Source organism: Melospiza melodia, chromosome 3 (genome assembly GCF_035770615.1).
Source record: "Melospiza melodia melodia isolate bMelMel2 chromosome 3, bMelMel2.pri, whole genome shotgun sequence".
Lineage (NCBI taxonomy): Eukaryota > Metazoa > Chordata > Aves > Passeriformes > Passerellidae > Melospiza > Melospiza melodia.
In genome coordinates, this window is record NC_086196.1 from 133,389,368 (window position 1) to 133,414,934 (window position 25,567).

The following is a 25,567-nucleotide window of genomic DNA, read 5'->3' on the forward strand; positions in this document are numbered from 1 at the left end:
TCCTGTAGTCCAGCCAAACCGAAGAACATAGAGCTGAATTTTAAAACACCTACAAATCAAGACAGTTTAGAAAGTGAGCCGGACACTCTTGAAAAACCAGTTAATAAAACTAACAGCAACATTGCCAACAAAATTTCCTTGTTTGAAAACAAATGTGCTAGCCAGAGCCAGAGACCTACTGACATCCCTGCTTCAAAAAATAATGCTGTACCAAGCACATTTGTTGGCAGAGCAAAGCTGAAATTTGGAAAACAACCTAAAGAAAATGAACAGCCTGATAAAACATTAAATAAGCAAAGCAGTCGCCAGAAGTTATTTGAGAATGGGACACTGGAGAAAGAAAGCACTGCAGAGTTTAAAGGCAAAAATGGAGAAATCTTTACCTCTTATGAGGATATTGGGAAGACAACAGAACTTAAAGTAAAAGCTGCCATATCCCTTTTTAACCAAAGCAGCAAAAGTGATGCTGGTAGTATCTCTCTGAAGCAACCAGAATCAGAATTAACCACAGCAAAGAAAGAAAGTTCACCTTTTAAACTGCCTTTGCACTCACCTGTAAAAACTGAAAATGCTCAGGATCCTTTCTACCAAAGAAATTGCACAAGCTCAGAATTCCATAGAAATGAAGAAAAAGTGCTGCCAAACACAGAGGCTTTATCACCGTGCAATGATGATAAATATCCTCTACCATCTCAGGTGTCCAGATCAGAATTTAAGATGGAAAATGGAGATAAAAAGGTAAAGCCAGGAGATTTGAACTTTGCAGCACTGCAGTATGATGACAGCAATCAAGACAGTGTATTGGAATCAGAGCACAACAACACACAAAAGAGCCCAGGGGAAACCTGTAATGGATCTGCTGAAGACGACAGCATTTTTGATTCCCCATCTGACATGAAGAAGTTTGCTGAAACAATAAAAAACTTGGACAGCTCAGTTTGTTTACCCCAGAAAAAGAAGAGGTCAAAGCTTCCCAAGTCTCCAGCACCCCACTTTGCAATGCCTCCCATTCATGAAGACAACTTGGAGAAAGTATTTGATCCCAGTGTATTTACTTTTGGTTTGGGACTGAGGAGGGAAAAAACACAGGATCTGTTACCAGCACAACAAATTAAAATGCAAAGCCTGGAAACAATAGCCAAAGTCAGGCCCAAGCGTGCATCAGCCGAGCAGAGTATCATATTCAAAGCTCTGCAGTCATGTAGAGAGGAACCTGCCTTTGCTCAGGAAATAAATGGAAAAGAGAACATTGACTGTACAGATGGTGAAATTAAGAGATCACGGCTTGAAAAAAGCTCCCTCTTCTCAAGCTTGCTGTCTTCTAAAGAAAAGTTTTTTGGCTCTTCTGTCGCTTCAGTAAATAACACAGCAGCTTTTGCAACTGACTCCTTGGGGATGCCTCCTTTACAACAGGATGTTTCTGGGCCATTCATCATGCCTCAAAAATCTGAGGTAATAAAGATTGTTCAGGAAGTGGAACAATGTTTGCTGACCTACTGAATGACTGTTAATTTTGATTTTGCAATTCAGTCTCTTTCAGATGTGAAGTTTCCAAGTTTTGTGGAGAAGTACCTGCAAGCAGATAGTGCCAAAAAAGAACTAAGTTTACAAATGCCCAACTATGGCAATCCTGAGAAAAGTTTTTCGAGCTGGTTAGGAACGAGCAGATACGAATCAAATGTCCCCCCTGGTTTATTAGATGTGGATGTAAGTATTGTGCTTTTAAAAAGCTGTCTGAAAAGTTATCCAGCTTTTATGTTTTGGATAGACAATGTGCATACCTTGTTTTGTTTCCCCTCTTTGGGATATATATAGATTATAAATGCATAGAGGTGAACTTAGGTATGGTACTAGTTTTATCTGAAAAGGAAAATGAGACTTTTTGCAAATATGAATGGAAAGCATTTTTTGAATATGTCTTTGTACTTGATTTTGTGTTATATTGAAACAAATCTTATGCTAACTTTAATTTTTTATTGCAAATTAGTAGAATTCTTTCTATGAACTTCAGAAAGCTTCTGTTGAAGTAATCTTTCTTCTCTTCCAACAAAACATTTAGCCATTGTACAGTTAAATAAGTAACGGAGCAATTTTTTTTTTAGCTCTCTATTGTATTCCCATGTATTGGCAGAAAAATATATATATTCTTTAATAATATTGTTATAACTGCATAGTAGTGATTATTGAAAGTGCTACTACAGTGCAGGGCTGTCCTTTGGTCTGATTACAAGCATCTGTTCTTCATGACTGAAGATAGACCTATGTTTTTCCCTCAGAGCAACTTTAATATGGATTATATTTGTAATTTCTGTTTTTAAAATGATGAACCAATGTCCTGTAGTATTTGCTATTTCTGTTAATGTAAGCCCTTATTGTGACCAGAGAAGAGAACTATAATCAGGAGATCTAAAAACCATGGGAAGAGAAATGTTTTCTAAAGTTTAATATAGCCCCATGAATGGGACCTGTGGAATTGAAGCAGCGTGTAAGAAGTTTGAGAAATACTTTCCAAAGCTAATGGTTGTCTGCTATAGCAGTTCTGCTAAAAGGAGTGAGGTAGTAGAATTAGCTCCTTTCTTTGTCACCTTGCAGGAGACAACCATCCATAGTAGCTTGCAGTTCTGAGAATGTAGATTCTTCTCTTATGGGGAAGTTTTTAAAATTAGAGTGGAGAGGAAAATTAAGGGGATTATTTACAGCAGAGTAGATCTATATTACCAGTTAAAGAGGCTTTCTTATTCTGTTGGTCCTATTTGGATTTAAAAACTTGAATTTTAAGCTAAGTGCCTAGCACTGTCTTAGTTTGTTTTTTGCTGCTTAAACTGTTTTTCTTGAATGGGTTTCAATTTTGCAGTAGACTGTGGAGGTCTGATACAGCAGTGGAGTGTGTACATACCTAAGACTTTAGGCTTCATACCTAACCCTTTAGGCTTCAAAGGGTTTCTGGATTTCTGGGGCACTGTTGCTGACTGAAATGTTTTGCTCAAAGGGTTTCTGGATTTCTGTGGTACTGCTGCTGACTGAAATGTTTTGCTCAATTTAGGAATCAGAAATGTTTCTGTGAGGTGTACCTGCTGTGCATCTTCCACTGACTAAGAAAATGGTGATGCAATGGCTAGTGGGTAATGTGAAGGAAGCAGTAAGGGCAGCCCAAAACAATGACTTTGGCATTCCTCAAAACACAGAACAAGTTTTAACTGGAATTGAAGTGCAGGCTAAAAAACCAGTCGTGCTTCAACATGTCTTGATGATGCCTACAAAAACCTGGTGGTGGTTAAGAAGTGCCTTGGGACCACTGCCTGCTCTGCATATTAACTACCATGTTCTCTTTAATTCTTTGCACGTGTTGCTGGTTGCCTATTTAGGGGCAGGATCTGTTTTTGTCTTTTTGTTTGTGTGAATCATTCCTAGAAGAGCAGGACCCTGTCCCAGAATGAACACTCCTATCCTTGCTAGGAAACCAAACACATAATTTCAATGCTTGCTTTATTGGTTTGAAGGTGACGTGATGCAACCACAACTTTCCCATGTATTCTATATCATACAATTTACTGCTGACTTCAGCATTGTTTTAGATTTTGTATACCTCCATGTGTTTTAGTTGTTCTGAATATTTTTAGTTTATCACTTAGTTCTCAGTCTCATGTTCTTTGAGTAAACTTGTTACAAAATTGATTATGCGGGTTAGCTCATACATGTATGTACCATCATGCATCCTCAGTATTTTCATATATTTCTTAAAAATGCACTGTGCTTTATGGCTTGACATTTCTAGACATTTCAACTCATCTTTATTATTGTACAGCATGTACTTCATCAGTGGCAGTTTTTAAAGCAGTATCTTGGTATTGAAGTCCTGGGCTATGTAGGAAAATTATCAGGATGATTTTAAAGCATTTCAGATCTAAGGTTAGTCAACTTCAGTGAGATGATAATTCAGAGTTTTTAAAAAGTGTATGAATTTATGCATTTGTGACAAGATGGTGCTCTGCAAGGGGAAGTAGAGATTGAAGTGGTAAGTAGGTATAGTTAAAAGGTTACCATCTTTTACTATTCAGAGTACTTTTTATTTTGTTCTACTAGCCCTTTTTCTATAGCTGAGTGTCTTTATTGAAAATGCTTTTGACTTTGTGGGGTTTTTTTTGTGATTTTTTTTTTCTCTTCTCACTGTCTATTAGACACTTCCAAGAAATGGACAAAGTAAAATCAATCCCAGACCTGGCAAGGTAAGATCAATTTAAATAGTTTTAGTGTTTCTTTCTATATTTAAAGCTTAGGAAGATAGAACTATACGTTACTGGTGTGTTTTCCTGTTTTGTTGGATTTTTTTTAACACAGCTGGTGATATACTGTGACTCAGACTGTCAAAAAGCTGGCATTGAAGTTTTCCATGATGTTCCAGATTGCAGTTCTTGGGTTCTGTCACCAACAATTTTAGTTAAAGTCATCAGAGGATGGTAAGACATCAATTTTTACTTTTTATGCAAAGATTTTTACTCTGTCCAAGAATGTTTTGAAGCAGAACTGGCATGTGATTCACAGTAAGTCTGGCTTGTAACAATGTAGAGCTGTGAGCAAGAAATAGGGCATTTTACCTCTGCAGCAGGAAGTTCTGAGCTGGAAAACCTATTTCACTGACTAATTGAGTGAGTATTAGCATCTGGCAAGGTGTGAGATGTCACCAGGCATAGGTGTGGGATGAAATGACAGATTCTGTTCATGCCCTTCAATTCCTCTGGTCATTAGGGATTCTGGCATAGTATTTGGATTGGGCTAAAAGGCTGGCAAATAAGTTTTAAGCTAGGTCTTACATAATTGTTTCCTGACTAAAGGAATAGGATGGTACTGTAGAGATAATTAGTTGACTGTTTCTCTGACAAAAGGAGGGATTTTGCTCTAAAAGCTGTATTGCCTAAGAGTAATTCAAAGCAAGTTCATCTCCTGCTTTCTTCATAGCATCAACAGAGGGGCCATTAGCAGTGTGGCTAGCACAGCAAGTTATGCTGTGGCCAGGCTATAATGCAGTCAAATAGCAGGTTCTCAAAAGTAATTATCTGATAGTGAGGTGCAGACACAAGGGCTAGCCACAGTAGGAGGTACTGGGAAGCAAACTGATTGCTGTTTAGCTTCAGAAAGCTGGAACAAAAACCTTTTGATCTCTGTAAACCAGGTTGTCTTTTCTAGCATGGTCTAGAGGGACTGGGTCTGAGGTTTTTCCTCTTTCCATTGAGAGCCTGAGCGAAGGATTTGTATTTGCAGATGGATAAAGTTCTTATTTAGTTATTTATTCTATTCTGCCATTAAAAATGAAATTGTCCTTGTCTTCTGAGCAGTCTTGTCATCCTCTGGAACATCTACCCCAGCTCCTGTGGAACTCTAGGCTGTTGTTCACAGGATCCAAGCAACTTGTCTGTTAATACACGATGCAGCAGTCTGCAGTGTCATTGTTTTCTCTGATGTACAGATTGGTTCTGATTAGTATCTCATATGAAGTCTAGTATTCAGATACAGTAGTCTTTGCTGTCCCAAATTATCAGTTTTATAAGGTGGAGGAGTTTTTTGTGAAAGTATAATTTAACAGTAGACATTTTTGTTTTTATCATTGTTTTTAAAGGTATCATAGAGACTGAAAATGGCTTGAATCAGCCATCAGGTGAATAAGATGTATTAGAGAAATGGCAAGGGTTTGGAAACAGTACTGTGTATGAAACAATTTGTGGGATCATGATTTTTGCAAATCACACTTGATAAAGCACCATGAAAAATTAGATTTTTAAAATTTTATTTTAAGCTGGATACTCTATGAAAAACCAAATTTTGAAGGCCCCTCTATTCCATTGGAAGAAGGAGAGTTGGAACTCACAGATATTTGGGGTGCAGGTGCTTCTGAAGAGCAAAGTGACTGCACATCTCAAAAGCCTGCAGTGATCGGTTCAATAAAACATGTTGTTAAGGCAAGTAATATAAGTCAAAAAATTTTTTATAGATCTTAAAGTATAATGATGTTTTATACTGATAGAGAGTGAGATTGGTCTATTAGGACACAAGTGTAACATGAGCTACAAGTGCATGAAACAATATTCTATGTTGAATTTCCTGTTTAATCAGAAAATGCATGTGGGGGCTTTTGTGCAGTGGGGCTTGTGGTAACATCAAGAGGAAGGACAGGGTAGGAGCAGAACTTGATGGGCTTTATTAGAATAGCCACCAAAATGCTGCATTCAGCATATGCTTTGTAGTCTGGTCAGTGTCAGGAAAAGCATCCCAGAAAACCACCAATAATTTGGTATTTTCAAAATAGGGCTTTTTCCTTTTTTTCCAATGCAAACCAAATTTGCACTCAATACAGACTTCAGTGTGAAACACCAAACTTTGGTTTGCCTGATATGGGCAAACTTACCAGTGAGTTTCACACATGATGGAACATTTTTCTATGCACTTTTAACCTGCCATTAAGTAGTTGCAATTGCAGGTTACCAAAACAAGCACAAGCTATAAAGTAATTTGAGTAGGAAAGGGAAAAGGAGGTATATTGCTTGTAACTACAATTCTTGTTTAAGTTGCAGTTCTCTTCAAGGATGGCTTGTTTGGTATTATCTTAGGATTTAATTTGCTAGAGGAGATGTTAACTGATGAAAGAAGATGCATTCCTGCCTAGATGGCAGAAAGTAAACAATGTAAATGCTGATTAGAGATTGACTGTCTTGCTTCAAACAGAGACAGGCAAACTGGCTTAGCTATACTTTTATTATAGGCATCTAATAGCAGTAGCAATTGACAAGGGGGGAAACAATTTAAAATAAACAGGTGTTTCAAAACTGATTTAGTTATGCACAGTAATTATAGAACTCCCAGCACAGATCAAGTGATTATGGCAATCTTCATTTTTCAGGATTACAGGGTTTGCCGAATTGATTTGTATACAGAGCCTGAAGGGTTAGGAATCGTGACTTCCTTTTTTGATGACACTGAAGAAACAGGGGTGTTTGGAACCACTCAGAAGACTTGTTCTATTAAAGTGCATTGGGGCATGTAAGTATGCAGCTCTGTATGAATGTGGAGTGTGATGACAGGAATTTGGTTTAAACCATTGGTTACACCTGTCAGACTCGTGAGCAGGCTATATTTATTCTAGTCCTATATTTTGGCAGTCTATTTGTTGACAGTAGAGTTAGTACATCACTGTAATGCTTCACTCTTGTGGAGTCTGACCTAGAATGTTTTGTTAGAGCTAGATTTTCTTCTGCTTGCGTGTAGTAAATACTGAATAACTCTTGTCTATTTGTAGCCAAGGAATGAGTTTGCGTCTTCTGCTTTTTCTCATTCAGCCAAACTTAACATAAGTGAGGGTGGGGAATGGATTGTTATAATAAGACCACATTTCCCACTTGCTTTCTACTAAACTTGAAGTCCTCCAAAGAAGAAAATTTTTTAAAGTCCTTCCGTTATAAACTTAGTGCTTTAGAGAGTCCATATGTGACCTTGTTGTATTTCACAGTGCATTTTGATCTGTTTTTTTTATGGTGATGTGTAATACAAAGATGTTATGTCACCTGAAAATATCTGGCCATCTGAGTTAGGAGAGTAATATTGTGAACTAAGCAAGCTTTTATGACAAAGGAGACCTCTAAGGAGCAATCCAGGTGCTGTACCAGTATTAGTGTTTGTGGCTTAATAAACAAACTAGTAAATTGTTATGGAAAACATGCTTCGAAGTAGTACTGGGAAAAGTATGCAGAAGAGAGAAAGAAGCTTCTTTCTGAAAAAGTGAGACTGGAGCCACTTCCAGTCATCCTGCAGAACTTCTTACAGACCTTGGTTGTTAGCTGTTATGTTTGGGCACTGATAGCACCTGCCTTGCTGCAAATAGTCTAACTATCAAAAGCTGCCCAGCTGAAGGCAGGTGTTAACATATCACTTTTTATAGAAATATGTAAAGCAAAGATGTTTCAAATCTAACAAATGATATACAGACATTTTTGTTGTTAGGCAAAGGGTATTTTATCTGAGTAAATATTTACACCTTGATTTGTGGAAAAAAATGAAGCATTTTGGTATGTGGGCAAATTTGAAGATGTCCAAGTAGTTGGTTCTCTGACAGGAAGTTATTTCTGGTGAACAGCAACCTCAATCCAAATTACATGTCTTGCAAGAGTAAGGAAATCAGATATGTTATTTGCAGGTTAATTGTTAATTCACTTCATCTATGTCTCCATTTTATTTCTGTCTCACTTAAAAGCTATCTGTAAAATTACAGGGGTTTTTTTGGAAGAAGGCAGAGCCTGCACATCTGAGTTGTCTTTATTTTGCATTAGTGTAACAGCATTGTTTTACTAAATCCACGTGAGCTCTTGCTGCTTTAATATCTCTTGCATTTGTATCCCTGAAGGAAAGCAGACTTTTTTTTCTTTATTTTCCCCAGGAAATGAAATATACTATTTTTCAACTGTCTTTCTCAGGTATCTGCTTATTAGTCCAGTGTAGAAAGAAGTCATTTCCATGAGAAATTCCGCAGATGGCTGCTGCTTTTTTGCATGTTGCAGGGTTAGGGGATTTTTTGCCTTTAGTTTACAAGCATGACATGGTTCACTGTGTTGGCAGGTGAGGGAGGTTCTGATTCTGAGTCACCTTGCCATGTGGGTGTGGTTGTATCATCTTAAAGTTTCCCAGTGTTCATGCTTAATTGCTGTTTGTTGAAAGCTGCCAACAAAAATGAGTCAATGCACCTTTATCTTCTGACTGTACTCTCCTTGTTCTTCCATGTGTGTCAGTTCTTGCAGTGAAGTTAGTCATAGAATCCCTTAGGATGGAAAAGGCCTTGTAAGAACATCCAGTACCACCATTAACCCAACTCTGCCAAGGCCATCACTGAACCTAAGCACCACTACTGCACATCTTTTGAATACCTACAGTGATTGTGACTCCACCACTTTCCCGAGCAGCCTGTTAGAGTGATTGAAAACTCTTTCAGTGAATTATTTTTTCCTAATATCCAGTCTAAACCTCCACAGGTGCAGCTTGAGGCCACTTCCACTAGTCCAGTCACTACCTGGCTACAGCCTCCCTTCAAGGCAGTTGTAAAGAGCAGTGAGGTCTCCCCAGAGTCTCATTCTTTCCAGGCTGAGCACCTCCAGCTCCTTCAGCCATTCTTATTAGACTTGTGCTCCAGACCTTTCACCACCTCCATTGTCCCCTTTCAGACATGATCCAGCCCCTCAACGTTCTTGGTGTAGTGAGGAGCCCAAAACTGACCCTGAAACACAGAATTTGAGGTGTGGCCTCACCAATGTGGAGTACAGGGGGACAGTCACTGTCCTGGTCCTGCTGGCTGCACTGTTGCTGACACAGGCCAGGATGCCATTGGCCTTCTTGGCCACCTGGGCACAGCTGGCTCATGTATAACTGCTGTTGACCAGCACCCCCAGGTCTTTTTCTGTCCAGCAGCTTTTCAGCCACTCTTTCCCAGTCCTGAAGCACTGCTTGGGAATGTTGTGACCTGGCACTTTCCCATGTTGAACCTCATCCCATTGGCCTTGGCCCATTGATTCAGATCCCCCTGTAAAGATTTCTTACCCTTCAACAGATCACCCAACTTCTCCCACCCAGCTTCTTGTCATCTGCAAAACAGCTGAGAGAGCACTCAAACCCCCTCATCCAAATCATTAATATTAAGGTATTAAACAGAATTTACCCCCAGTACTGAGCCCTTGGAAGTACCATGTGTGACCAGCCACAAGCCAAGGGTTTACTGAGTGGTGTGAATACGGGGCACACCATATATCAAACATTCAGCTACAGACAGTAATGAAACTAAAGCACCTTGCTTGTTTCTTGGAGCCATGTGTCTGCAATGAAACTATACCAATTAGCTTGGAATCTCCCTTTAAAGGGAACAATGATCCTGTTCCTGAAGTAAGCATATTGTCTTGTTCTTTACTGTTCAGAAATGTTCTGGGGATTTTATGTCTTACTTTTGTCCCTCCACCCCTCTGCTTCTAGATGGCTTCTTTATGAAGAACCTGGTTTCCAGGGAGTCCCTTTAATGTTGGAGCCTGGTGAATATCCTAATTTATTATTCTGGGAGAAGAAGGAAGCCTACATTAGGTCCATGAGACCCTTGAAAATGGTAAACTACTGCTATTACTTATAGGTTAAATGACCTGTGTTTATGTGTTAAAAATAATGTATTAAGGTGTTTAGATTTCAAGACTTAGAAAAATGTAGCTCTTTAAAAAAACCTGATATTTTTGGTCTATAAAATTCTTGAACTTACAACATTTGATTTCATCCATCTTTGCCATTAATCTGCCATTTGTTTTCACTTGCACTCTTTAAGGAATATTTCATCTTAGTCCTGATTTTTGCAAAGAACTGATGACTCGTAGAGACATCTACCAGTGTCTAAGTCATGAACAGCTTAATTTTTTCTTCTTTTTTCTTCCTTTTAACAGGGTGGTCGCAAAGTTGAATTCAGTGGGGAGCCAAAGGTAAAAGTTGATTGTCCAAAGCTGTTTTACAGCACATGAACTACACATGGGTAGATAAGTATGCTTTGATTGGATACTGATGCTTTACTGGGTAGCCATTTTTTATGTGACCACACCATGAAAATACAACTTCTGTTACATTTCTGCATCCCTCACATGCAAAAATGACAGTATTAACAGCAATCCAGTTGATGCAAATGGGTAATGAATGCTCAAGCCCTCACGTTGCATCTCTAGTGGAAAGGCCTCTTGTAGAGGAGAGAGAGATCCCACTACTTGGTTTTCTCATTTTGCATTCTCCCTCTATTTGCCCATGCTAAAGAAACTGTCTGTTGTCAGAATTCATCATCCTCCCTGCAATTTTTCTTTTCCTTCATTTCTACTCCAGGTAATTGTTTATGAGAAGCCTTTCTTTGAAGGAAAGCATGTGGAAATAGAATCGGAGGTCTTTATGCTTGATGACAAGGAATCAGAAGACAAGACAAGACTTCCACTTACATCAGTGGGATCCATGAAAGTACTGGGAGGAGTGTAAGTGTGGAAAAGTGGTATTTATCCTCCAGCTGAAGTAGTAACTCCATAGGCTGGAAGTTGCAGTGGACAAATCCAGTTCTTGTTTATTTTGTTTTTGTAATTTTTGGGTTGAGGTATGCACCAGGGTTAAATTTAAAAATATTCCCAGCAAAAGAATAAATATTACATATCTATATCTGCTCCATGAAAACATGGAGTGGCACTTGTCTGTTTTCACGTTCAGACTCTGTTGTTGTTGTTGTTCAGCTGGGTTGCTTACGAGAAGCCTGGGTTTGAAGGTCACCAGTACCTGCTGGAAGAAGGAGCGTATCGGGATTGGGCAGACTGGGGTGGCTACGATGAGGAGGTGCAGTCCCTGCGACCAATTGTTGGTGTAAGTTCCAAGAACACACAGCAGGCATCTCCTGAGTGCTCTGAGATGTCATGTGGCACTTTCCTTATGGTGCTCCTCCTTGTTTTAACAGGACTTCACAAGCTCCCATATGATAATGTACAGTGAAAAAGACTTTGGATCAAAGGGTTCCAATATCAACGTGTTAGGTATCATTTCCAATTTGAAAGACACTGGATATGGGCTGAGGACACAGTCTATAAATGTGCTAAGTGGCGTGTAAGTGCTATTTTTATTCATTCCTTCATTTTAGATATGCTGGTCTTTATAGAAATTGATGGTGTTTGCAGCTGTTTTTTGGGACTCTGACTTCTATATGGAGTCTTCAGATAAAATTTTCTGACCTTGACCACAGAAAGTTTTGGTGAATATGTACAGTAAATCATCTTTCTTCTTAGAATAAGATAAGATGGTCCCAGGAAGCATTGGCTTTCTGATACACAGAGTATGAAAGCATGAGATGAGATTTCATCAAGAGAGGAATAGCTTGTTCTTGTGGCTGCATTTGTTTGAAGCATTTCAACAGCAAAATTGTTATGGAAATAGTTTCCAATTTTAAAACTGATTTCCAGGCTTCTTGCTTTTGACCAGAGGTAGATTCCTTGCTCTTGTGTTTTAAATAGAGATAACTTTTACTATACTCACTAATACCTTCTGATACTAGGGAGAGTAACTGTTCTGAAAATTAGCATTGCTTTTGCAGTGAATCCTGTAAGTTTAACAGTGGTTTAGTGCTGTGGTGTTGGTGTTCATTGTTTGTTTGGGGTTTTGTTAAACATAGGGTTCCCAAAAGTGTGTACTAGCCCTGGCCATTAACAAACCACCTCTTAGTGCCATGAGTGCTATCACATGCAGTTAATCAGCTGATAGACTTTGCTGTTTGATTAGTCGAGTCCATCAACTGCAGACTGGGTTTCACAGCCTTGCAGGCCATATCAAATGCTGACAAATTGCTGATTTGCAGCAATCATGTCTGCAAACACACAAAATTAACTAAAGTACCAGAACCAAAAAAGCATGAAATGTACAGTCTGTCTCCCTGCCTGGTATGCATGCAGGTGACTTGCTGGAAGCTCTGCCTTACCCAGCCACGCCCAAAATCTTTCCTGTGTTATCTGTGCTATATCTCTGCAAGTTTTGTCTGGATAAAGGCTGCAGGATCAAGCTCAGTGCATTCCAGAGGAATGCTTTTAATTTCTATATGAATATGGTGTGACAGCAGGTTTTTTTCTGCCTGGTGACCTTTGAAGCCACTGTGCTCTTTTGTCTTCTGTAATATGCAAGAGAGATTCCTGGGAAAGAGTCGTCTCTGAAGGTTGGGAAACAAATTGTGGGTTCCCTATCATGCCCTTCATGTAGTTGTTCTAGTAAATGTGTCTGTTGCATCTGAGATAGGAATCATACATGAGTTTGAGTATTCTAGTAATTAAGAGAGGCTTTAACACTCTGATGGCAGAGGTGGCTAGAAGTCTTTAGGAACAAAACTTGTACTACAGACTCTGCTACCACTTCTGTAATCTCACCTTGTAGACTCCAAAAGATGTAATTTGTAGCAATAAGGTTTTAAAAAATTCAGATGCATTGCTCATATCAGGTGGCTAGCACTCAGCTCTTGAGAGTCTTGTACAACCCCTCTGTTTCCAGAGAAGTTGTGAGTGTTTGGGGGTTTTGTGGTGATCTTATTAGATGTTAAAGTGCCAGAAAGCTTGAATGATCTGTGTGAAGTCATTTTTGGCAGTACAGTGCTTTATTTTAAATATTAACTGTCTGTTCAGGTAGAAGATTTTTTTTTATATCTTTCCTTCCAAGAAATCTGTCACGGGGCAATGAATAATCCATTGAGCAATTTCCTGAGCTGTTTAGGTTGTAGTGCAGATGATGACATGGTGAACTGTGACAGATTCAATAAAAGCTTGTCATAATATTTTGAAGTAACCATCCTGGAATTATATTGAAAACACGTAATTAAGTCAAAAATTTAAGAAGCCCTCAACCTTTCATAGCAGTTTTTTAACTACAGGTATCTGGGGTAAAGCAGTTAGAGCAGAAAGATAACAGATGATCTGTATTTCCCACATAATTAATTTGATTGCTCTGTAATTTAAAGGGTATATCAAAGAAAAGAAAGCCTGACATTGCAGTGCACAGATACTATGGAATGAGTTCTGAGCTCAACTGCAGCTCTGAACTGTGTTGCTGGAGACAGCCCAGCTCTGCATTTGGGGTGGTAACTATTCAATTTTGGGGTACTAGCTGCATTAAAATGTCTAAATTTCTAAATGTTTCTAAACGTGTTTCCAAGCAATATTTTCATGTCTTTACTAAATCCATTGTAAAGACATCCTGAAAAATATATCCTAAGGAGATGAGGATTGACTTCTTGAAAAATGAAAATGTACTTCTTTAAAAATGAAAATGTTTTGCTCCCAAACATAAAATTCAAAAATTATTTTTCTGCCATTAGGGTGGGAGAAAGCAATCCAGGCTGCCTGGAAATAGGAGGGGCCTTTCTTCTTTTAAGTAGGGTTTGAACTTTCAAACTGGCAGAATTTGAAGTTGCGGAAAATTGAACTATTTGCTAGCAACAGGTAACACCCTTTACAAGTTCAAACAAGTACTAAAATCAAGTGTTGTACTATTTTGATTTCCCCTCTGCTTAAAAACTCCTTCAAGCTTTTATTTATTAATGATCAAATTCACAGGAACTGCATGTTTGAAATGTGCCTTTTCTTTAACCATAAACACGCCAGACTTCTGCCAGAACTCCTGAAGAAGCTCTTGTCTTTTAGTCGATTCCCTTTGAACTTGCTGGAAGAATTTTCCCAGATTTGTTTATTTTATGTAGTCATCTGTTTACTGTGGTTGTGTTATCAGCCTGGTTTTCCCCTAGTTTTCCAGTAATTAATCCACAATGTAGATTGGGTTGCTGCTAGAGTATGTATGCATAGTGAGTGATATTAAGAAAATAATTAAATAATGAGTGGTTCACATACAGAAACCAGAAGATATTAAATTTAACCTAGATGCACTCAGGAGGGTAACATGAGTGAAACTGGAGACACAAGGTACAAGAACAAACCTTCCCTGGGAGCTGAAAAGGGCAAGTACCCTTGGATACTCCACTGGAGAGCACTTCAAACAAAGCTTTAACTTCTTTGTATATCTGAACTGATGTTCAGAAAAAAATCTTTTAAGGAGTAATAAGATTAAAGCTTGCAGGTCCCTGGGATACTAAGAATCACAGTCACAAAGGGGCAGGATGAACCCGTTTTCTCTCTCCTATAAATACAATTTTATTACCTCATTCTATCTGTTAATATTGTACAAGTCTGCAAGTGCCAGGTAACATTCTGACCTCCCTCCTAAAGTCAGACACGGTGAGTCCTGGGCTAACTGAGGGCAAATCTGATTTTTGGTGAGCTACCCATGTCTGGATTATTTTCTTGCCTGTACATTCAGGCTCTGTTTGGAGCTGCACTTCCTAGATGTCATACATAGAGGTTTTTGGAGAAAGATTCTCTGTGTGTCATAGTACTAACAATTAAACATAAAGCATAATCAAAGCTTTATGCCACTTCTGGGGCATGGATGGTGCCCAGGAGGAAAGGTCTCCAGCACCCTCCTGCCAGCAGCCTGGGATGGAGCTGCTGCTCAGCCTCACGAGGGCAGTTTGTGCTTCTGGGGGTTACAAAATCTGTTGTGCCAGGAGAGCTCACTCCCTGTGGGGCAGGATGGTTGCTGCCATGCTGCAGAGCAGCACTTGGGATTTTGTTGTGCCTGGCAGCTGGAGTGTGACTCTCTTGCTCAGCTGTGGAGGCAATATCTTGCTCTCCAGGCCTTTTTGTGAAGTCAGAAGTTGGATTAAGGCAGTGCTCCTTCCCAGGGATAATCTTGAGGTCTGGCAGGTTTAGCTGGTACTGAGTTCAGCTGCCTGTGCTTGATGATGTTATTACTACTTTCAGCAGCTTATATGGGCTTCTGAATGAAGTGGAGAAGCACAAGTATTTCACCACTAAGCCCTGACTCTAGGAACTGTCTGACTGCATGGGCTGACTTGCATGGAAGAGTGGCACTTAACTATTTAAATCCCATTTATTTAAATGTAAACATGTGCCAGTGAGATCCGTTGATTACTTCTGCATTCAGGCTTTTAGATGGGGGGAACTAAATAACTGCTGTCAAGGGGCTCAGGAGGCTGCTGACATGTCTTACAGTTCATTTTATATCAAAACCACTTGTTTGCATAGATCTCAATTGAGTAAAACTACTGTGCACCATAGCTGTATCTTGGCACTTAGCACTGAAAAATCTAATGAATGCCTGCTGAAGAAATCATTTAGGAAACCTCATTTTCACTGCTTTTGGTGTATGTGATATACAGGTATAGACACACGTGAGACATTTGAACTCTCTGCTCAATTTATTGTACATACCAATGTCTCTTTGATGAATTACTCTGAGGTGATTTTGAAATGGACCTTGAAATATGCTGTAAGTAATGAGTGTGTAACAAGTTGGAATAATTGATTATATCTGAGGCAAACCAAGAGACGTGAATAGTGATGTGTGTGATTCACTGTTTGAATGTTTGCCATGGACAAGTAAAACAAAGTTCATGCTCTTGGCACATACATGTTGATGCACCTTTATTTCAGTTTGAAGTTATCCCACTTGTATCTGCAGAGACTCTGACATTTGTACCTGAAATAAAACTGCAGCTTAGTAGACTCCAATTGATCAACTCACATAAATTAATGGGGAATTTTGATGTTGAGAGTTATATTCCCCTGCAGACTTTAAGATCTGTATCATTTTATTGCTTTTTGAGATGAAGTTTTTGTTAGTGTATAAACTCAGTAAGTTTCTGTGCCAATTGAAAGTGGATTTTGGCATAACCTAGCATATACTCATTATGCACTACAGTGGCTAAAATTAAAAGCAGGTTGACTCTGAGTAGAAGTTTTTCTTGTAGAATCAGGAACCAGCAAGATGTCCTGATTCCTGCATAAATATAATGAATGAAATGCAGCTGCTACTGTGGTCTGATCTCATATGGGCACTCAAAAAACAACCAAACAGATAAAAAAAGAGTTGTAAGTATGGGAAAGCTTGGGAAGTGTAGAAGTGAAAAAGCAAGTCAAGTTCTGCAGGTTATCACAAAATCAAAGGTAGTATAGATGCAGGAAGTGCTCTGTTTGGGCTTTCAGTATGGAACCAGGATGAGAAGAACACTGTAATAGGAGATATATTGAATGTAGTATACTATTCTTAGCAGGACTAACTGATAGCAGATATTTAAGATTGGACCTAAAGACTGCAGGAGTAATTGGATATCAGATATATGTAGTGATTTGGTTGCTTTTCCAATACTTAAAATGTGGATCATGTCAAAAGTTGAAAGCTTTTCAAAAAGGCATATTCTGACTGAGACAGAAGACTTGATGCAGATCTCCGAGTTTGTGGCCTATGTCAAGCATGAGATCCAGCTGAGTAGTTACAATAATAGATTTGCATTTGAATACATTGATCTGGTCAATTTTGTGGTGGTTTTGTTGCTTAGCTTTCGAGGATATTCTTCTTGCTCTCTCTGATTCCTAGTAAGGAACAGTCTCCTCTTGCTTAGCATATTTGCCTCTTGTTGCAGCTCAGCATCCTGTCAGGGTGTGTATTTGCTTGAACACAACTGAGCTGTAGCTACAGGCAATATTAAAAGTCAGCATTGCTACATTTACTGTTCAGATTGCTCTGAAAGTTAGTTTTGTTGGAAAAGCTATATTCTGATATCTGTCTGGTATTTTGGGGTTTTTTTGGTTTGGGGTTTTCTTTTGGTTTTTTTGGGTTTGTTTTCTTTTTTTTAAGAGAAGAACTTGACCTTGGTAAAATAAGAGAATTGTAAAACACCTTGAAATATTCTTACTGAAGATAACTTTTAGGATATGTGATGTGTCTGAACTTGTGCTTTGCTTTAGCTCATTCACTCTGATTTGTATCAACATAGTGTAAGAAGGTAATAAAATTTGCATAGGGTTTGCACTATCAGATGCTTGTTTAGGGTTTTAACAGCATCACAATTTGGCACTTCAGAAACTTTTTATTTGTTCTTACATTAAGACAGTAATGAATGTACAAATCTCTATATTGGAAAAGTAGTGTGACTTCTACCAACCACTCTCCTCTTCTTTCTCTTTTAGATGGGTGGCTTATGAGAATCCTGAGTTTACAGGGGAGCAGTATATACTGGCTAAAGGGCTGTATCCCAGCATTGAGGCATGGGGGGGAAAGAATTGCAAAATATCTTCAGTTCAACCCATTGTTATGGTAAGGAGCTAATTTTCTACTTGTTTTGCAAGTTTTGCTGAAGTATTTGGAACTCTACTTTTTCTATCAAATTCAGTTTATTTACATTATTTAAACGATAATTAATAGTAAATTTTTATGTTATTTTATCGGTGTTGAAAATATTTTTTCTCTTCTTTCCCCTCAAAACTTTTGCAGGATGTTGTTGGAAGCGAAAGGGGTAAAGTCAAGGTAAGATACTTCTCTAAGCACATGAAACATACTGTGCAGTGTCTGTAACATGTAAATAAAGCAGTGGCTGTTTGTCCAGGGGAACACTCAGGTATTTGCATAGATGGCTGACTAGTCAAGGACTGAAGACTGCAGGTGGAGGAAGACTACTTTCCAAACCTCTTGAGTAAGGCACATTAAGACCCAAGGAAGGTGGGATTTGATACACAGTTGACATCAAAACTTTCTTGGGTTCAGCAAGTGAGGTGTTTTGGGGTATCAGTGATTGTTTTATGGAGCTGGAGCCTGCAGCCTTCTGTGCAGAGGTGCAGGACCTGGAGTCTGTTGCTGAGGGCTCTACAAACAGATGATGTTTCGGTGAGGGCACTACAGGATAGATGTTGTTCTTGTTACAGCTGACTTAATTCCTTGTGAACCTATTTCAGTGGTAGTTGCACTTGAAGGGAATTGTTCACTCACAAGTACTGCTGAGTTGTGCTTAAATGTTAATGCCATTTTTTGTCAATAACATAAGGGAAGGAAATGGCAGGGAGAACTTGTCTGTTCAGTGAGTTAATATATTTCTACATTGGACTGTCTTCTTTGTGCAAGTACTAATATGTAGTTTTGCCAGTGAGGCTAATGGGCAGCTTTTTTCATCCTTCTTAATTTCTGAACCTTTTCAAGTTTTCAGGTTTGTCCCTATACAAAGTTAATGTTATTTTTATTTTCATTTCAGTCAAAGTAGTGAGTATATCACAGCCCTAAAACCCAAGGAGACAATTCTTATCTGTCCTGGTTTGCTGCTCCTGATTAGTAGCACGCTTCACTGGAATCCCCTGCATAGGGATAATGCATAAACTATGGGGAATAAAAATCTCAAGGCTGCTTATTTCCAGCTGTGTGCATGAAAAATTATTTGCATCTTTACATTATGTGCCTATTAAGACCCTATCCTAAGGAAGACCTTATCCTAAGGAAACACAGAAGTAGTGGCTTGCATCCAACAGACTGCATCCATCGTCAGCGTGCTCCTCTTTGGAGAATGCTGTACCTGCCCACACTCCTATCTCTATTAAGAGTGAATAAAGCTAGGCATGTTGTAATGTGAATGACTTCTGTGTGATCATGGCTAATTATCCTCTAGCCAAATTAGCAAGTTTGCTGCTTAGAATTTTTAAATTTTTTTTATTTTTTAATAGAGGCAAAACACTCTGGGGGATGTATCCTCTCTTATCCTTGGAGCAGAGAAAGAACTAACATGAGACTGTGTCTCTAGCTGTAACAGGCCTATAAAGCCCATCTACCCTGGGAATATATACCATGCTTCTTGGCATGCTGTCTGAGTCCTTTGCCAGGATTATACACCATTAGTGTTCTGAGAGGCAGGGAGTTTTCATTTATTGGGAAGAGTATGCATTTTGGAGATTAAGCAGATTAGTAATATAAAAGAAATCTTTTTTATGGCCTTTTAATAAAGGTGTGCCTATTCTGGCCACTCTTTGGGAATTTAAACATCTTACCCAGCAGATACACCAAGAAGATATACTTGTTATTGTTGTTTTAATTATTTTGTATGTCACTAAGTGATTTACAGCCAGAAGTATTTTTTGGAGTTGTTACCTTGCTCTCTTGAGCAAGGATTGTAACACTGAAGAAGTGACAAACATAGGTAACCAAGGAAGACTGGATGTTATAAGTGTGTTTTTATGTAATTATAGAATTAATGGTAGAGATGTAATTGAAGGTAGAAGAATTAATTTCCTTAAATATGTTTATAACTTTTTAAAGGTCCAGTTATTTTCAGAGCCTGAATTCAAGGGTAACTGCCAAATATTTGAAAAAAACACAAGATGTATTGATTCATTTGCTGTGAAGTCTTCAAAAATTTTAGATGGCAGGTAAGTTATATTGAATGAATAATGCAAAATCACTAAAATGGTAGAAGTTTTAGAAAAGCAACCAGCTTTCTAACACATGAGATGGTTTCATATATGGGGACTTAGGGAGAACAATGCTTTGCTGTTTGCACATTAATCTTTCAGGCAAAGCATTGTAAATAATGCATCTGCATTTTATGCATTTTACTGGCACAGATGTCTTAAGAGGGAACTTTTTCTCCTTCTTTTTGCAGCTGCATAGTGTATGACCAGGAGGAATTCGCTGGTAACCAGTATGTGTTGGAAGAAGGGATCTATCCTGATCTGACAGCAATGGGTTGTTCGCCCCAAGCAGTTCTAAAGTCTTTACAGATCATAAATATTGTAAGTAAAACCTATTCCAAATATTGTAAAGATAAGGACAGTGAAGATACCTTTTTTTGCAACAGTAAAAATTCTAGGCTACGCATACAACAGAGGAGGGTTTGGGGCGGTGGGGGGGTTTGGTTTGTTTGGTTTGGTTTGGTTTGGGTTTTTTTCTGTGCAGTAGCAGTTAAATGACCTAGCTGCAGTTAGTCAGGTTTTCTTGACCTCTGTGCTGTTTTTGTAAAGGAGAAGATGTTACAGAAGCAACTGCCTGGGGTGCCTGTTCTTAATAATAACTTATAAAAGAACTTCTGTAAAGAGTCAAGTCTATTTCCTGTAGGAGAGACCACTTAGAATGGGTTGAGGAGGTGGTAGGATGGTGTGAAGAAACATTTGTACCATGGACCTTGTTTTGGATGCATATTTAAAAAGCAGGCCTAATTAAGCAACTTTGCATGAAATACATGTAATTATAAGATACTGTTGTTATCATCAGGACAATGGAATTTGAGTTAATCACAAAATAATGCACCCTTCTAGATAAGGTAAAGCAGCACCCAATACTATTTGGCAAAATCTGGCTGTGTTGTTATGTGTGGTGGATACAAACTAAACTACATTTACATATTTTGTAACTCATCAGTGGCCAGGAATGAGTTTGCTCAAGCTTATAACCAATGATTATGATGGATCACTTATGGAATCTGCAAGTATCTTTTAAGATCAAAGTAATTACTAGCAAAATGTAGTCAAGATTCCAGGAACTTACAGCAACATGAGGAGATAGTACTTCTTTTAAAAAATGAGTTCTCTTGAATCTCCTCTTTGAATTTGGCAGCTTTATAGCACGCCACTGTCATTTTGGCAACCTGTGAGTGGTGTAGCAGTTGATGAAGGAGAACTGAAATGTGTCATCCTCTTTCATGGCTCTGGAGAATTTTTATGTACTCTAAACAAGCAACTGCAGCAAGTAGGTCTGCTTTCTGAACTCTTGGGCTCAGTAGACAGATCTTATTAAAAACAATAGAACTGCTTCTAGCCAAGCTTGGTGGGTGATTGCCATGAATTAAAATACATTTCAATAGTTCCTGGCTTTAAAATGCTTGTTTCAAGCTGGAAGGATCAGCTTACTTTTAAATGATTTACTATTTGTGACAGAGACTGATGTGTTAAAACACAAATGCCAGTTCTGTGCTTCTTTAAGTTCTTTACACTTGTGAAACTTGTTCTAGCCCTACATTTTTTCACACTTCAGACAGCAGCACAGAGCTGCATCTGTCTGCAAATCATGTGCTGCTGCTTCCTTCTTCAGAGGCTCCCTAGCTGCAGAAAAGAGGAGAATGGGTTACTTTGCTCATTGGTTTATTAGCAAACCAGAATAGAAGGAATGATTATTTCTGTCTTACTACTTACATTGTTTATTTTTCATGATTTTCCTAAAGCTTGAGCCTTATTATTTTAGCTCCTGGTTTCACCTGTCAGACATGTTTTGGGACTGTGTTTTGGCAGTGCCAATCTTAATTCCTCCCTACCATCTGCCATTTCTATAACTTTCCTCAGGATTTTTCATGACATTTCTATACAAGAAGAACCTTTGCTGTTTTCATGTCATGATACTGTATTTATCTAGTTAAACACCTCTTTGAAGGGATCATTTTTAAGGGCTCATGAAAAAGGAAATTAAAGGGATATTTGATACACTTTAAGTGAAAGCTAAAAGGGCTTTTTTAAATAAGAGAACTTATGAAACTATATTAAGGGCTGTTTATAAGCTCAAGGGTTTTGGGGGGTTAGATTAGATTCCACTATATCTTGGATGTGATTGCTTTACATCCTCCACGTAGTTGTGCTGCAGATAGAAAATAGCATTTTTCCTTCTTGAATTTGACACATGTTCTTCTTCCTGAGCATACTATAAAAAACAGCTGTGAATGTGGTTTATACTTGAACAATCATCTGTAATGAGAAACCCTGTGGAATAACTAAATGTAGATCTGCAGGAACACCAGCTTGGTACAGTGCAGTACATGAGATGAACTGTCAGAAAATTTATGGGCTGACCTTGCACTTGTCACTGTTTTATATAACAGTATTGCTGCTGAATCAAAAAAAAAAAAAAAAAGCCCAGTGTAAGGTGTGGCAGAAAATTGGAGGATTTTCTTTTCTGTTTCTGTTTTCTTTACAAGAGGATTATTTCTAAAGCATGGCATGAGGCTGAAAGGCTGTTGTCTGAGAAGTTGCATGTCTCAGAGGGCAGGTGCCAGTCTGTAAAAGGGCTCAGAGTTCAGAGATGTCATCACAGTGTGACTGGTCCCATTGGGCTCTTCACCCGTGGTGGTGCATGGCAATCTACCTGGTGTTGCCTTTCATGTGGTGCTGAGCAGACTTTGGTTTTGGAGTAAAGGGAAAAGGCCTCTCCTGGAATTCTCCACAGCCTAGCATGTGTGCCATCAGGAAGCAGAGCTCTGCTCTGTGATAAACTGGACTGCTGTGAAGGTAATGGTGACACTCATGCAATGCCGTCATCTGAGCCCGTAAACATCTCAAGGAAGATTAAAGAGGAATTCAAGCACTGTTAGAAATGGTAGATGGGAGGTCTTGCCCAATAAATTCCCATGGAAGCATGCATATATGAGCTGCCACGCATGCATGGAGCCAGCTCTGCCTTGGAGGGCCTGTTTCCATGCCTGAGGGCGGCCGGGAGTCTGTCGAGACTTTGCGTCATGTCAGGCGTTCCCGATGCAGCTGATGTGTGAGTGCCAGAAGGAAGGAGCTCCTCTGGCTGTGGCGTTGGGTTGATGCAGTCGTTGGCTGGAAGATCTGTGACAAAGGGAGTGGCAGTGTCATTTCTGTCTATGAGTGTACACTGCAGCACCAGGACACTCAGGCTTAATTGACTTTACCCTGGGGAATTTCAAACCCTACCTCCCAGCTTCCACAGGAAGGCCTTCGTTATGACAGGTTATTTTCAGTCCACTACAGATACCTTGCCCCACAGAAAAGAGTCCAAAGTTCCTTTTCCAGAAAACATTCAAATTGGATTCAGTATTGCAGAGAGCTTCGTGTGGGCAGAATCCCTCTGACATCAGAAGCATTTTGACAGAGAAGGAGAAGAATCATCTCCCAACAGCAATTTGGAGAATTCCAATGTTACAGTTTTCACTTGTCGTGAATTTTTACCTCAGTAGTGTGAATCTTGAATCTTTTGTCTAGTCAGAGATTGGAGTTGCCGTAACCTACTGTAAAAGTTAAAAATTAATGCAATAAGTGATAAGCAGTGCTGACAAGGCTGTCATCATTTGAAGCTGTAGAAACCAATATTATCTTACTGTCTGTTCAGCTCTTTGTATGAAAATTCCCACGAGTGGGGGTTAGTGCAATGGAAGAGAGATATGGCATTGATTAAAATGTATTTTAAAACATACTTAAGGTATTGTGCAAGAACAAGCCACAGAGGTCTTTGTGCCTGAAGATAAGGAAGCTTTGTGTTCCATGCAAGCAGATCCCTCATGTATTTTGTATAAGGGTTTTTTATGACTTTTCAAGTTTAATTAGAGAGTTGAAGAGCAGAAACATTCAGGGTTTTTGATCTTAAACAATCCAGAAGAAACCTCTGAAATAAAAGGAGTATGTGGAGTACTGATCTTTACAGCCACCATCTGGAATTCCAACATCTATAAAAGCATTTATCTTCCTTTGCAGGAGCTGTCTGAGCCCTGCATAGCTCTTTTTGAAAAGACGGGTTTCCAAGGAAAGAAAATCGAGTTCAGTACAGAAATCTTAAATCTTCAGTTCCTGGGCTACAATCCTCGCATAGCTTCAGTTCAAGTCCTTGGTGGCATGTAAGTTTAAATCACCTTTTGATTCTTTAGAGTGAAGTACTTACAGGTGCAATGGAACCACAGAATGTAAAATTAGAATATCACGTGTGTGGTGCATTAATGCCATTTCATCTTATAGAGCATTTTCATATCCTGTCTCAACAATATATTATCACTGACTCATGTCCTTTGCTAGGAGTTGAAATTAATTTGAATCAAGCTCTCAGGGAAACTCATGTCTTCTCTCATGTCATATTATAAAAATCAGCTTGAATAGCATCCTTAAAAGCAACTTCTCTGCTCTTGGTTTATGTCTCAGTTGTAAAAAATAATTTGGTTTGTGATCTGTGTTATAAGTTCAAAATGTTTTTTAATAAGTCTTCATGGCCATCCTTTGACCTCTGCTATGGACACAGAGGTACAATCAGACCATGAACTCACCTCTCCTGGTGTTAGTAGTAATAGTACCTTTACTTCAGGAATTGGATGAGAATCTAGCAATTAGATCTGGTAGCTGTTTTTAAGCAGTTGTGTTCTCTAAACATACCTTTGAAGACTATGTAAAAAATAGTCATGAAGTTTACTTCATTTTAAACTTCTGTCATGAAGCTTAAAAGCTGTTTGGAAGCATTTTTGAAATGCTTTTAAAATTTACTGTCCTATATTCTGGGATTCCAGCAGATCTGTTAAATTCTCTGGTTTTTTTCCCTGTTGTTAACCTATACCTCTAAGATACTTGCCCTCAGTTTTGGTGGGTTTTGTCATTCAGGTTTTTTTTTGTTTTGTTTTGTTTTAATGATAGGTCCATATTACTGTTGCTTTGCATTTAAATGTGTTCTTTTGAAGAGGTAAATTTCCAAGGTGTGTGCTAGAGAGATGCTGTTGGGTAGCTTAAGACTGCCCTCAAGTGGAGAGCTAATAAGCCAATCTGTAGAGTAAATCAATTTCCCCATCAGGATGAGCTGGTCATAAAGTTTCCATAGCACACAGAACTGAACTTTGAAACAAAAAGGTAAATGTATTGTGAAGCCTCCAAAGGTTTCAGTATCTTTCACCATAACCACAATATAGTTGATTCTCTCTTTCCATAACATGAAGTCAAGTATCAAGTAACTTCTTGGCCAATATCATGATTCCAGGTAATGGAGTTGTGAATTGTGTATGTTTTCTGTCCAATGAATATATGTGGATTTAATTTTTGGAGGATCACTGGAAACATAGAAAGTGATATGTAAATTTGGATTTCATTATGGCAGTGTCAGGTGCTGAAATGTGTCAAAATACAGAGTTTACAGCTTCTTTGCCCCTGCTGCCTCCCTTATTGAAGAGAGTTTCATCTTCTCTTCCTTTGCTAAGAGACCCCCATTTATAATTCCTGGAGATAGGTGTGTATTAGGCAGTGAAAACGCACCAAAATTAAAGTGACAAATCAGTCAAAAGAGGGAGGTAACCTGAAAATGAACATATTGAGTGTTCATGTACTCAAACCCCCATGGCTACCAGACAGTACCAGCACATCACTGTGAGAAAACTCTAGAAATTGCACTGTATGGCAGCCTGTTTTGAAGCCCAGACATAATT

At 38.7% G+C, this 25,567-nt stretch overlaps 1 protein-coding gene across 2 annotated transcripts in view; it reads left to right on the top strand.

Annotated features, from left to right (window-relative positions):
• CRYBG1 (crystallin beta-gamma domain containing 1) overlaps positions 1 to 25,567 on the top strand; it is a 64,689-nt gene that overhangs the window by 29,771 nt on the left and 9,351 nt on the right. For both annotated transcript variants that reach the window (XM_063153099.1, XM_063153100.1), the window contains exons 3-18: positions 9 to 1,452; positions 1,531 to 1,707; positions 4,179 to 4,226; positions 4,339 to 4,457; positions 5,792 to 5,954; positions 6,893 to 7,032; positions 10,000 to 10,126; positions 10,452 to 10,487; positions 10,876 to 11,018; positions 11,268 to 11,394; positions 11,486 to 11,631; positions 17,604 to 17,730; positions 17,908 to 17,940; positions 19,711 to 19,820; positions 20,054 to 20,183; positions 23,868 to 24,007. In XM_063153099.1, coding sequence (XP_063009169.1) covers positions 9 to 1,452; positions 1,531 to 1,707; positions 4,179 to 4,226; positions 4,339 to 4,457; positions 5,792 to 5,954; positions 6,893 to 7,032; positions 10,000 to 10,126; positions 10,452 to 10,487; positions 10,876 to 11,018; positions 11,268 to 11,394; positions 11,486 to 11,631; positions 17,604 to 17,730; positions 17,908 to 17,940; positions 19,711 to 19,820; positions 20,054 to 20,183; positions 23,868 to 24,007 — 3,210 coding nt within the window. The remainder of the gene's footprint in view (positions 1 to 8; positions 1,453 to 1,530; positions 1,708 to 4,178; positions 4,227 to 4,338; positions 4,458 to 5,791; positions 5,955 to 6,892; positions 7,033 to 9,999; positions 10,127 to 10,451; positions 10,488 to 10,875; positions 11,019 to 11,267; positions 11,395 to 11,485; positions 11,632 to 17,603; positions 17,731 to 17,907; positions 17,941 to 19,710; positions 19,821 to 20,053; positions 20,184 to 23,867; positions 24,008 to 25,567) is intronic.